Consider the following 14,563-nt stretch of genomic DNA (forward strand, 5'->3'; position numbering starts at 1 on the left):
ATACGTGTTATTTGGGCAAAGATACAGCTGAAAACGATAGGAATACATTTTATTCACTTAATGACGTCGCCATTATGCGCCAGTACTTATGGCCAGTGACTGTATATATCAAAACTTTTCTTTGCAGTTATTTTAACACAAAGACAGTGTTAAAAGAAATGTCCATTAAGGTGTAATCCATTGAACTATTCCTTTACATCAAAAAAGGATATATCATTAAAAAACATTGTTATTACATGATGCTGTTACCTTTTCAATATATTCACTACAGTTGTTTGCCGTATGTATGCGGAAGTGTTTTTTTTTATTATAAATATTACAAAAAATTAAGCGGTGAGTATTCAAATTATAAAGCAAAAAATACATCATGACGTCAGAAACAATTTTGCTTCTCGAATATTAACTTGAATTCCCTGCTTGGCACAACACCAGCTTCTCTGCTGGTGGAGTTTACACGTTACAGTTGATCCTCTATCTGAGAGTTTTGTCCAAGTATAAGTTTATTCCTGAATATATGTGTTACCCTCATAAATAGAACAGTCACTGACTTTAATGGAGTCGCTATGACATTCATTTGTGAAATATGCATGTCTTTCCCGATTAGATATTAACATTTACTCGGCTTCCTTGCTTAACACTGTATAGACACTAAGGTACGTGTTGTAAGACAGACAAATACTGCGCTAATAAACACTGAAATATTCACAAGAGGTTCATTAAGTTTTTCTTGTGTCGCCATTATATTATAGTTTGGATTAGAACGTCCTTCGTAATAGATATCAATATTTGCTCCACATCCTCTCTTTATCATGTATAGACGATGCAATACACGTTGTGAGAGGATAGCAGGATTTGGTCATGTGGCCACTATTGTGAAGTGACCGATCTGATTGTAACAATATTGAGTTTGTGGCGATCTCAAGCATTATGATTTAAGGGGGGGGGGGGGGGGGGGGGGTCGAGTTTATTGAAATGTAAATTGTAAATACAGGAATGGAAAATTGTTTTATCTATATTATCTATTTATATTTTTAAATTGTGTTTGCATGTTTATTGATAATGGAAATAAATTGTCAGGTACAACTTTGGGCATAATCCAATGTACTTTTTGCAAGCTAACATTGTCGCCCTGTACATGTACATGTCTCTAGCGGATTTCTAGTTACTTACGTACCTGTCCGATGTAAAAATGTTTCATGTGTCTCACGCATTAGCTAGAGATCTACAAAAACCCAATAAGTAAATAGGTAAGAAGCAAAGTTAAAATGCAATAAGTAAATAGGTAAGAAGCAAAGTTAAAACGCAATAAGTAAATAGGTAAGAAGCAAAGTTAAATTCGACAGTTATTCGTTATTTGTTATTCGGAATAACGAATAGGGAGTGACACCGAGAGTATTCACACCGAGTTTAATTACAATTTAAATAGGCATCCACCCCGGGCCAGGATCACTTACATAGAATTTGAACGAAATTTAATATTTTGACAACTATCTAGATTGGAATCCCAGGGAGTCAAGAACCCGTATCCGTAAATTTTAAACTTGAGCAAGTTGGTGGTACTATGCAGATTACTGCGTACACTAAGTCTACTAAGTGGATAAAAAAGAACTATTCTAAAGAAGACATTTCTCCTGAAACTATAAAACGGCCATACATACCTACCACCTTAGATTTTTTTTCAAACACAAAAAGGGAGTAAAATATTTGTATAACTGTTTGTGTCAAAATAACACAACATCTACTGGGAAAAGGAAATGGGAAGCAATGTTTGATTTTGATGAACAAATATGGAGAAAAATATACTTAACACCATTCAAAATTTGTAAAAATACAAAATTACAATGGCTTCAACTTAGAATAAATCAATATATTCTAACTACAAATTCATATCTTTATAAAATAGGCCTTGTCGATAGTCCACTCTGCAGTCCTTGTAATACTGAGAATGAAATGATAGTTCATACATGATGGGAATGTGAAAAAGTACAGTTGTTTTTGACAAGTTTTGAATTTTTGTTAGATTTATGATTCATTTCCTTTACTTTCAACAAAGAGTCTTTTATCTGTGGATTTGATGAGGGAAAAAACAATGTTGACAACTTAATTATTTTAGTTATGAAGCAATATTTGTATAACACAAGATGCCAGGAAAAGAGCATGTCTTTATCAGCTTTGAAAACCCTTATTAAAGAAACATATCACACTTAGAAATATATAGCTACTGGTAAAGGGGAAAATTATCTTACCATCTTTAAGAATGAATGGAAAAACTGAAAAAGATTACTGGTCTCTACACAAAATATAGAAATACTTAGATGTTTCATTCTCTGTAAAAAATTATAAGAGATATGCGATTTCCATGTCTGTCCTCTGCATAGACATGTTTGCCTGGTGATCACTTCCTATATTGTAACTGATATCCTAACTTGGTTAACTTTTTGAATATGATAGGAAGTTGTGTTTTTTTTCTGTAAGAGTTATCGCCCTTTGTTATCTCGTTGCTTCAGTCTTGCTTGATTTTGCTCTCAACAAAACTTGGAATATTCTGCTATTATGACTTGTAGTCTCTTAAGTAGCATTGTTCCTTATTGAAAATTTTCTCAAGTATTTTCATACAAGAATCTATGTCTGGAATGTGGTGTACTTTGCCTTAACATGGTTCAGAATCATATACTATGATTCATTCTCAAGTTGGGCGAATCTTGGTATGATTGACTATCAATGCCATATTTGTATATCCTCTATAGTGATATCTATATTCTACAAATATTTACAATATATAGGTGTATGGAAATATAGTTGATACAAAAACTGGTCAAAGTCCCTGGCAATATTAATATGAATATAATATTATAATAAAAATAACAATAATGAGAGACTTTACTCATGAACGAGTTATTTCCTTTAATAAATACATCAAAGTCCTTTGTCATGTCAGTATGTACCCTTTTCCTCTCTTATTCAAGTTCTCTTTCTCTATGTTGATTCAATTTTTCCTTTAATTCTTCTATCTCTCATTCTTTTCTTTCTTAAAATCAGTACATATCACAATTATATGCAGTTACCCTATTAACTACATAGAACATAAAAAAATATGTATCTTTAATATTGTGTTGAATATTTGCTAATGACTAGAAATGGAATGAGTGTGTGTATGTTGTATGGAAAAATGAATTGTTAATGTATGATGTACTGTTAAAAAATCTTCAAAAATAAAAGAAATTAAAAAAAAAGTCTTATGGATAATCTACGGATATACAATGTACGAAAAATTGGGGGTGTTATATCAAGCGTTCTTTGGCGTAGAAGATCTAATACTAATACAATGCTCTTCTTCATTCTCCATCTTGGCCTATACCTATATCAGTCAACACAAAGACTAGTTTCGGCTGTCTCGGTCAAACTAAGGAAGGCCAAAACATGTGTAGTGTTTTTAATACCCAGAGTACTTCAGACTCGTCTGATTCAGCTTCTCATCTTTACATTGATGACAATTCTGGTCATCGTACTCTATCACACATTTGATTATTTCAATTCAACAAGTGTCCAGTTTACTCCCATTCATGTATAAGTTATATCTTAGCCTCCCATGGTTGAAGAGTTAATATGTCACGGTTGATTTACTGTTCCAGAGTTTCTGCTCTACATGTTTTGGATGTTTTACATATATTATTGTTGTAATTTGATTGTCAGATGTTTCCACATTATATTTTTAATCTCCGTTTTACAAAATTTCACAGTCGTTATCAAGACCTAGGTTCAATGTCAACCACGATCACAAACTTATTATCTCTATCACCGTTAGCGGCCGACATACTTTTTTTCTAGATTGGACGGGATCCATCGTGACAGTAGCCACCTGTCTTTTAGGAAAATTCCCTTTATTGAATGCCTGATTGAGGGGATTCAGAGTTTCCGTTTGATTAAGCGTCTCCTCAATTTCTGTTGAATCTTTCAAAAACCGATTTTGAGATTTTGTACTTGAATATTTACTTTTTCAACGTTTGTGCTTTTATAACTATGTAATTATATTGATGTTACATGTTATGTGTACCAAAGTGTCAAAAGGTGCTTAGTTCATTAAAGCATTTAACTGTTTCAATTGTCATTTATAGGCAATAGGAATGCCAACTTGGCAGAGACTAGACTATCTCTTGTGGTATGATAGACAAACATCTTATAATGCGTGCTTAATGTTTTGTGTTTGTTATAAGAATATATAATATGTAAACAAATGGGTTTTTTTCTGATTGATAACTGATTTGTATTTTTCAATTATGATATGTCATATTAGTTGTAATACATGTGTATAAGTACCGAGTGTTCTTGAGTCCTACTATCTAGATCTCGAGTCCGACCGTTCCTGAACTGGAATAAGATGCTAATTGCTATGTTATGTTTACCAATTAGGGGTGTTCGCTGAAATGTGCTATTTACGATAAAAACGATGTTTAGTGATATACTTCATCTGCGTTTATGTGATATTCACTTTGTTAACGGCTAGTAAATAACATGCTGTTGGATATATTTCCATACTTTAGTAACAACACTGACTGGTTTGGTGTAGGGTATCTTCGTCCCTACGGCACAGCTAAAACAATTCTTAACATCTCTTTATTGGTCTTTTTTACCTTCGTTTCAACTTTGTTGAAATATACACTGGAATCATTTTACATGTATGTAAATAGTAGTCATGTATCACATTTTGATTTCATTATCCACGAACTAAAGAGTAATTAAATGATTAAACAATTTTAATGTCATGAAATTTTATTAAAGTAACAAAACAAAAACATTACATAATATGAATTTGAGCGAAGTGCCTTTACTTCTCCTCAAGAGAGGATTCAATATCTCATTTCACATGGTGCAATGAATGAAAGGACATTCTAATACTTCCATTACAAGACTAAGATTTACTGATTCGTGTCTGATCATTCTTTATTTTCATTTTCTTCCTTGCGACACTTCAGCTGTTACGCGGACAAGCATTTTTATAAAACCCATGCTGCAACATCTTGTAATGCCTATCTATGCAACATGCTGATAATGAAACAAAGTGTGTGGGCATTCGGCTTCAAGTAAATCAGCATACTTCATTTAATGAATCATCAGCACGTCAGACCTTCTTTTCATTCATGACCGTTTCTGTTTAGTCGTTGCAGCACATAAATCTACCGCGCATTTTACCATTGGCAATATTTCTGGACTTCTGAAATTAAGCAAACTCATTTGCATAAGTTTCGGTTAAAAATGATAAAAAAAACCAATAAACATTCTGAAGACACATCTGAAAATTGTTCGAACCAGATCAGGATATCTGTTCCAATATTTTTATTCTATCCTTGAGATTTCGTTAGTACAAAGTATAAATAAATCAAAATGCTTTATGAAAATATACTGTTTGTATCAATTTTGCAACCCGTTTATTTATATCATAAATAGTACAGAACGATATTTTTATATATCTTTTTATGTTCATTTACAATACATTATAATGTATTACCGATGGACGATGTGAGAGATTTCTATAATCGTGTAATCTCCAGGTAAGGGTCATTTTGATCTATGGAGTCCTGAAAAAAAAATGGCGCTATCAACAATGTAAAGCTGTTAGTTAGAATTACACAGTTATTAAAATAAGATTTCTGCTGGTATTTCGAAGTATTGAAAGGTATCTTTGTTTTGTAGTTCATTATCAACTGATGAAACAAAAATGTTCTAAATATTACATAAATGACACAAGCGAAACAAATGCAAAGTGAGAAATATAAAAAAAACACGTTTTGCTCTTTGCCAGGGCCCGTGATAAAAAGCCGTGGAACAACGTTCACCTGTCATGCTATTTTTGCGATTTAATCAAGGTCAGTAAAGTTTATCAACGCTTATTGTGAATTATCTTGTTTTGAGAAAACATCTATACTATATACATGTACACACAAATATAAATTGCATGGCCACATAAAGATCAGTAGCAACTCAATCGAATCTAGAAGCTTGAACTTGCTAAACGGACTGTATATATATCCGACAGTTACTTGCTATTCAATCATTTTTAATTTATAACAACATGAAAAGAATTACAGAAAAGCTTGAAAATAACGAAAAGAAAAGGGGATCTTACCATCAAAATGATATACTTTTTACTTGGAGGTGTTATTTTAACACACGCACCATCAGTTTATTAAGGACAATATACAGGTCAGTGAAAAATGTTTTTTTGGAATATACCAGTACTCATCAAATACATATAAATTACTAGCAGGGAAATGTGATCGTATGGTGATATGAGTGGAATTGAAAAACTTTCTAGGGGCATTCCAACAAAAACACACTCTTAAATTGCAGTGGTAAACTACAAATACATATGAACATTTTTTTTTATTGCAATTAAGTTTCATTTAAATAGATAATGTTCATTATGATACCGCCTTGTATATATCACAAATAAGTATAGCATTAAGCTTTGAATTAAGGGTGCTTACCTCCATTAAAACGGTCTTGGGTTTACTCATTTCCTTCATCATTAAAATTTGTTGTTCGGAAATTGCACTTAGCATTTTTAAGGTATTTTTATAAACCTCTTCCATGTTCCCCTACAAGATAGATATGCATTTATGTATAATATAAATACATATAACATCACCGAAACAAAAGATGAAAATTGAAATCGAATTCAATACAAAACGACACCAATAAAGAGAAAACTAAATCTCTAGAATGGTAAACGATTTATACCTGACAGAATTACATGTTTGCGTGTGTGCACATATGCGTACTACATATATGTATACAGTACATGCACACTGTTGACTGTTTTGACTAGTTTATCACCCTGAATCCCCTTCCCTTGAATTCTCTTCTCATCCTCTCTCCTTCTCAGGGTAATTGTATGTGTGTTAGATTTCGTTTGGAAAAATATCTATTAAGTATTAAATAAAGTTATTAGAATGGTATTTCATTTTATTAACAAAATTGCTGAAATCTTCAATAATATTCACAGTTTGGAAATATGTGATATCAAAGTTTTGCTTTTCACACAAACAATGTACGTATTAAACGTGTCGCAACGTTTCAAGACCGACTGATCCTTTTGTTAAGCTATGACTGATTGCAATCATATCATCATATCGTAATATCATTATCAAAATTGCTGAAAATTTATAAAAAAAAAAAATATCTGGGTGGAAAGAAGAAAAAGAAGAAGAGAAAACATTACATAACATTCATTCTGAAAAAGGGACTATGATTGTACACAGTCCTTAAGTGACACACACATTTGTTTATATCGTATACATATTGAAAACAGCGTGACATTTAACCATCCCGAGAAGTGTTTCTTTGGAATACGAGTTTTGAAGGCTTTGTGGATACCTCTATTGGGTATCTTTATAGAGTTGCAAGTAAAACAGTAATTATAAATAGTTCGGTTTTACCGACAATTTTTGAAAGTGTATTATTTCAAATATCACGCTATTCTACAAAACGAATATCTCACTTGAAAAGACTCAAATGATATGTATCATGGCCTTTCAAATTTGTCTTTAAATTTATGTGTATACTGTTACGTGACACTTTCTATAGACGTTGAGTTCCTGGAACAAAAGTATACCGTAAAAGATGATGGAACGACGTTTTGAAGCAGAAACGTGTTAACAAAGAAATTTTATACAATTACCAACCCACCAGTTTGTGTTCCATGTCATTAAAGTGATGTCTTAATTTGTAACAACAGCACGTGGCACGGCTATCGGGGGTTGCAGATCCAACGGACGTACGGCGACTACATATCCGGGGCGAGCCACATGGTGAATGTTCTTCTTCGATACTGGAACAAAGTCACGTGTCAGTAATTCTAAAATATTCAGTCAGTATTTTTATCTTAATCATCCCACAATATTATGATATTCATAAAGTGACATTAAGATGTTCACTGGTAAATGTTTACGCATTACAGTGCCATTATATTTTATCATGTTTGCATGTGTAATTAAGCAATAACTTAGTATATCTAACTCTGTAAATCTATCAGTAATGCTCGGAAACATACCGTTAATGCTGTCATACTTACTTTGTGATTTTATCCGGTAATGTGAAGGATTCTGGCCATTTTGACGTACCTTGAAGAACCCGGATGTAATTTCGATATGGCGGTTGGTACAATCCACTAAGGCCATGGAATAGACAAAATTATTCAAATGGTAGATATTGCACCATATGACAGCAAACTGTTTCAAATTAGAATTTATTGTTTCAGTAATAGATATATTTTGAAAACAAAAACAGCATTGTTCATTTACAAATATTTTGCGTATATTTTTCAGTTCGAGGCTGATAACTAGATACCATGAACGTTAAAATTGAACTACTGATTTCTGCAAGAAAACCAAGCCCCGTATTCGTAAAACCGTCATCAAACTCAGATTACGTACCCTAACTCGATTCATATTAATTGTTGTCATTACTTAATCGAAGGATGAGGCTTAATACTTTTCCTATGGTATGTATTGACTGTATCATTCAATCTCAGTAAGTTGTAAGAACGCTGATTTGAGCACGTAACTTGATTATGATCAAGGAAACGGTTTTATCAATGCGGGGGTCATGTCATGTCTCTATATTTGTCCAAACACAGTTATCACCAATTATTGCAGAATGGTTTTACGGTAAGTATACTATCTAGCACGTCTAAAAAATTGTGTATATAGTAAGTGTGTAATAAAAAATAGAGTGGAATACTGGCACATCTGATGTATACATTTCTTATACCTTTTTACACAAAGAATAAAGGCCACCATGCATTTTCCCCTCAATCAATTCAACAATAAGAAACGCATTTTAAGAATGTATTTTTAGAATAAGTTATTGGAGTACTTACACATTTGAAAGGTAGACAAGAACCCATGCCTTGATATTAATCTAAAAGATTTTGATTTGTTAAATAATCCACATTTGATGTATTTCAGGGGGTATACTCGAACACATTTCTTACAATTTACAAAAAGAATGGACCATATATAATACGTCATAGGATGCAATTATCAAAATAGATAAAGAAGTATCATGATATGATTGCATAACCTATATGTGTATTTCAATCGGTAGTCAAAGACACGGCAATTTTGTTTCGACATATAAAAATATAAAATGAATTTTAAAAAATAATAGAATTTTTTACTTTTATCAACTCAAAATCCCTTTTAAAATTGGTGCATATGTTTGATTTTTTTAGTTATTGAATTTAGTCCATGATATTTCAACTAAAACACTGCATATATAAAAAGCATCACTACAGCAGCGTAGCCCTCACTATACCTGGACGAGTTTTCACTGTTAGGGTTAGTAACTGTGTCGGCACAATTTTCGTGACTGTTAGTTGACATGGTAACGGGTTGCTGTGGTGTAGGGTTTCCTTGCATAAGTAGGTTTTGAGTATTAGTATTTGAGACAGGTGATAACAAATCAGCACTAATCACATTCGTCGAGGATAAACTGTCTCCAGCCTGAATTTTCTGGGAATTCGTTCTTGAGCACATCCCACATTCTTCTACAATTCCAATCGTTGCAACATTTGTGTTATGTTCACTTGAACTCTGCCTCTGGCACAAGTCGTTCGGATTTACGCTTAGTGATTGTGTTAGTAGTTCAGCCGAACCGACACCTAGTGTTTTGTTACTACTATCATTCTCTATAGCTTCACAAACTAAAGTTCCATTCGGATTGCCTCTGACGTTTGCCGATAGATTTGTCTCTGTGTCATAACCTGGATACATAGGAGTGGAATGGGAATTTTCCACTGGATGGACCAAACTTGTCTGGTGAATTTTATGTTGACTTTTATAGCTCTTTCTTCGACTACGTTTACCTACTAATCTTTTGACACTATTAACAAATTTAGATTTTCCATTCAACCGATTTTCGTTTTCTTCATCAAAATTCGAAACTCGAATTCCAGGCAATCCTCCTTGCTTATTAGGCGACGCTTTTTGTGAGGCGGTTATAATCGCACGAAGTCCTTTACACGGGGAATTTGGCGACCATAGATGTCCCGGTGATAGATTTGCGTTAGCTAATTGTTTTGTCTGTTTGCGATCCTTTTCTATTTCCTTTAACCGTCTTTGTCCATAGCATCGGATAATTTGCTGTAAAGCAATAACAAATTTCTATGTTTATAGTGTTTAGAGAAAAGTATATTACAGAAATATTAGTCAATGTTAATTTAGAGAATGACGTAGAAACTGAGTCCCCACATTCACAATTTGTCATTTATATAAATAGTGCATTACTATGTTATATGTATGCTTTGTAATGGTCCAAAATCATTTCACCTTGTCGATGCTATTCAGTTTTATATCAATAAGTAATAGGAGAAATTCTGTAAGGGTCTTTCAACTGTTGACATTTAACATTCGGACATTTTGTAGCGCTCTTGGTCATCTTTTACATCCTATCTTGACCCTTCGAACCAAACCACGATGAGAAATATCAAATGACAGTATACGACTGTGGAATGGACCATTCACTACATTTAATTAGTATTCAGGAAATCGTTATGTGAAAGCAGAACCAACATTAACTTACTGAAACAAACGTGGATTATAAATTAGTAGGCTGAATATACGGAGGCTTCTACGTTTTGCATCAAATGGGATCAGACGCCATAGCAGACCATTATCTTCAGTCACTAGAGAGGTTGATACTTCCAATAAGAATGCATGTAGAACTTTACAAATAAAAGAGTAGGACAATATCGACGTCTGTGCCATTCATAACAGAATGACACCAAACGATAGCCTAATCAATTTTGTAAATTTTGTCATTCAACTGAGACGATTTAATAAGATTTCATTCATAAAAGACAAGTCCAAAGTTCAGACCTTTATCAGTTAAAATCTGCTATGGCGTCTGTGTCGCTTCCTGTTATACTAAAACGTACAACTTCCGGGGGAATCTATGTGCACGACATGACATACTACAAATACTACTAAACCTAAACCATGTGACCTACGTGTGATACCTGATACTGTTCTTGGGTTTCTTATCATCAATGTCCTTAACAACATTTCCATTGCACGGATTGTCTTTGGCCGAAAATTTCAATCTTTTTCTTCCATATTCCACTAAAATAGTCTGCAGATTGATATGCTTTTTATGTACATGGTCATGGAAGCCTCTTTTGCATTTACTTTACATTCCTGCAATTAAAATTTACGAATCGACGCGAATGTCGTTTTTACTCTTATTACCCACGATTCAACTTTATGTTGTCTTGATCATAAAATATTATCTTTTGTTGGATTTAACATTCCAAAAATAAAAAAGAATATGAAATGATCTTAGACAATAAAATAATTATTAATGCTATAAATCTATTAAAATTATAAAGTCAACGATACTTTAAACTATAAACTGTATGTTTCCTTTAATGGTTGGTTATTTGTTCCATTTTCTCTTTTCTTTATTCTGTATTACAGTAGGTAGTAAACGAATGAAAGGCAAGTATCGGTAATTCATTCCGTCGTCTCTCCAGACATGAAGACGAAGGGACGATAAGAAAAAGATAGCGAAGTGCTTATATTCTTTCCTATTCTCCACGTTCTTTGTCTTTTCTATCCTTCGCCTTCTTCGTTTAAAAAGGGAGAGAACGAAGTAATGTATATTATAAATGTTTGGTCCCTTCGCCTTGCACAACGATGAAATGGCACAATTCAAACACCATAAACCTGCGAGATAAAGTTTTCAAATACATGCCAATTCAAGCTTTGTTCTTCTCAGTATAATAAATTTTAAAAAAAAAGTAAAACAACCTGAGCGCTGATCATTTCAAGATATAACCGACTTGATAAGATGCATATTTAGTTTTAATTGGGTTTTTTTCTATATCAGGTATAATTTTCTGGAGTGCGGTAGTAAATTGTACCTACCTCCGCCTCAGGGTGATCCTTGAGGGCCTCTAACACATCCTCCCGAGACAACCCGAATAGTTCCGAATAGCCAACTGATTTTACGTCGGCCGTTCGCCTGAAAGTTCGCAGAAAGATTTAGTAAAGAATAAGCAAAACATATTTAGTCATGATGTTAGAAAAGCAGTGTGTATATTCAATAACTTAATTAACAATTCGTTATCGACATCTGTTAAAACGAAGGGAAAGAGATCAGGAACAACTACAAAAAACAACGGAGGAGCGACAAAGTAATCCGGGTTCTACAGGAAGAACAAGTGTTTTCTACACCAGACATCTGTTATTTCAATTTTGGAGGTAAGAGCACCACTTAAAACACCATATATAATTATTATTATTTTATTAATTCGTTAAACCCTCAATTACTCTTAGAAATATAATATGTTGAAGGGAAATATGTTAACGGAAAAAATACTATCTTTAGAATATCCCAAGCCATTTTTTTTGTAACTAATTTATCTTATTTAGAACTGTTTATTACTCAGAAGAAGGACGTGTTCAGACGGTGTCATAGTGTGGCCATGACCCACTGATAAGAAGATCAAGGAAGTATGTCTGTCACGCCTCCAACAAGGTTATTAAGTTTAAGTACAACACGTCCTCGTTATAAGGAAGCTTATTGTACATGTATAACAACCTAGTATTTCAATATAAATCCACCCTGAGGTATGAACTGACAGAAAAAAAGTTGTTGAAAGTAAATTAGAAAACAAACTCTTGAAAAAAGTTCAATATAAATAAAAATAAAATACATACCATGTCCACAATAAATTTAAGAATATTGCAAGTCAATCTCAACAATACATAACACATAAATCAAAAAACAATACTTCCATGTCTTAATCAAACATGTAGTCGAAAGCAAATCTGAATAATATCACAACTGATTAATTTGATAATGTTCCAGTAAGATTCCATTTAAAATTAAATAATAACTATTTTCCAATTATATCATGATAATATACATAAAATAATAGTGTTAGATGGTAATTCCAATATCATGCTTTAATTCCATATACACACATCACAATACTACCGTATAACAGTAAACTGAAAAATATCTCCATATCGGGGGGATTTGTCACTTACTGAAAACAAAGAAAATGTCCGAGTGTTATGAGAAAGGACACACTGTTGGGCCAGGAATTGACAGCTAGGACACAATGCACTGCTATTGAAAGTGATTTCAAATATTGCTGAAATTATGTTTTGTGTGAGCTTTAGTCCTTTATGCATGACTGAAAGCGTAATGAATACTTTCTTAATTATATTAACTACATTAGGAAATGCACAATGCTTTCATGTCAAAAGATCTTCGGAGTTTACCTATCAAACTATCGTCTTTGGTGCTTTCGAGAGTAAGTATACCTTTAGATAGAACCCGCTTTGATATAGCATTTGAAAGTGAAACAGAATTGCAGTGATACATGCCATAACGCATATATCCCGTTATTTGGAAATAAGATATTAGTTACCTGTTTATACCGGCATCAAGATTAAGAATACCAATCTCTCCGAAAAAGTCTCCAGTTCCCATTTGAGTCAAAATTGTTCCTGTTTCGCTACAAAGAAATAAGATATGATAAAAAATATAAAACTGTATCATGTTCACTTTATCATCATTTCGCGCAAACAGTTCGTTTTTGTACATTATCTTCCTATGATACTACAGTCGAACCTCGTTATCTCGAACTCCTTTAACTGAAAGTTTTTCCACGACCCCGTCGACTTCAAGATAACTAGGTTCGACTGTATATTAAACATATTTTTCGTATGATTGCTTATGTGATAACTGTACTGTTGATTACTTTTTTTTAATTTAATTTTTAATTTTAACATTGAAATTAATGCAGTTTAATATGTTGAAATCTTTATTGTGTACAAAATTATCTTTTTTTTACCCTTCGCCTCTTTTTTAGGCCTGCTAATTCCAATTTCTCATCCAGAGTTACCTATCTTTGTATAACATAACTGGAAAACTCGTTGAGCAGAGTCAATGTTTCTCTATATACAAATTTGTTATAAAACCTATCATCCCTTTTTAAAATCATTTTCCAAGCCAGTTTTATATAATGCTTAATATTTTTAGAAGAAATTGTTGTTTTGGTAATAATCATCACCTAATAATTTCAACGAGACCATCAGCTATAATAAACATCTCCCGTGCTACTTCTCCACGTCGACAGATCAAATCTCCCGGGGTAAAAATGTACGCCCTCATCTTCAGCACCAGGTCATGAAGAAATTCCGGCTGGCACTCTTGAAATATGGTTACCTGATTTGAAAGGAAAGTGTGTAAAAATATTATAAATAAAGATAAACAACGAAAGAAATCTTTCTACAAAAAGTCTTGTTCTACCTTAACAGGATACAACTATGTGATCTAATTTTATACTGTATCAGATAGTGTCATAAGAATTGTTTTTTTATATATACATATTTAGTAAGTCATCTTTAATAGTGATATATTTGAAGTTTTTTCTTTTGTCTTTACTTGATAATTTGTTAGTAAAATTTGATTTCGTAATTTGGAATTTAGCGAGCATGATTGATCGGTGTAGACGAAATAGGTTATAAATCTAACTTCTGTTATATGTGAA

The 14,563-nt window shown here is 32.8% G+C and overlaps 1 protein-coding gene across 7 annotated transcripts in view; it reads right to left on the reverse strand.

Moving 5' to 3' along the window:
• Positions 1-4,768: 4,768 nt before the first annotated feature.
• Positions 4,769-14,563, reverse strand: part of LOC110449613 (cyclic nucleotide-gated channel rod photoreceptor subunit alpha-like) — a 32,200-nt gene continuing 22,405 nt past the window's right edge. For 3 of the 7 annotated variants that reach the window (XM_021496581.1, XM_021496582.1, XM_021496580.1), the window contains 9 exons: positions 14,084-14,238; positions 13,439-13,525; positions 11,925-12,021; positions 9,316-10,142; positions 8,072-8,167; positions 7,687-7,828; positions 6,486-6,596; positions 5,507-5,576; positions 4,769-5,212 (listed from right to left, as the gene is read on the reverse strand). In XM_021496581.1, coding sequence (XP_021352256.1) covers positions 5,529-5,576; positions 6,486-6,596; positions 7,687-7,828; positions 8,072-8,167; positions 9,316-10,142; positions 11,925-12,021; positions 13,439-13,525; positions 14,084-14,238 — 1,563 coding nt within the window. In that variant the 3' untranslated portion in view covers positions 4,769-5,212; positions 5,507-5,528. Of the gene's footprint in view, positions 5,213-5,506; positions 5,577-6,485; positions 6,597-7,686; positions 7,829-8,071; positions 8,168-9,315; positions 10,143-11,008; positions 11,131-11,924; positions 12,022-13,438; positions 13,526-14,083; positions 14,239-14,563 lie in introns of those variants that run through there. The other 4 variants (XM_021496586.1, XM_021496584.1, XM_021496585.1 and 1 more) reach the window with 3 other exon arrangements.

This window comes from Mizuhopecten yessoensis, unplaced genomic scaffold (assembly GCF_002113885.1).
Source record: "Mizuhopecten yessoensis strain PY_sf001 unplaced genomic scaffold, ASM211388v2 scaffold4701, whole genome shotgun sequence".
Classification (NCBI taxonomy): domain Eukaryota; kingdom Metazoa; phylum Mollusca; class Bivalvia; order Pectinida; family Pectinidae; genus Mizuhopecten; species Mizuhopecten yessoensis.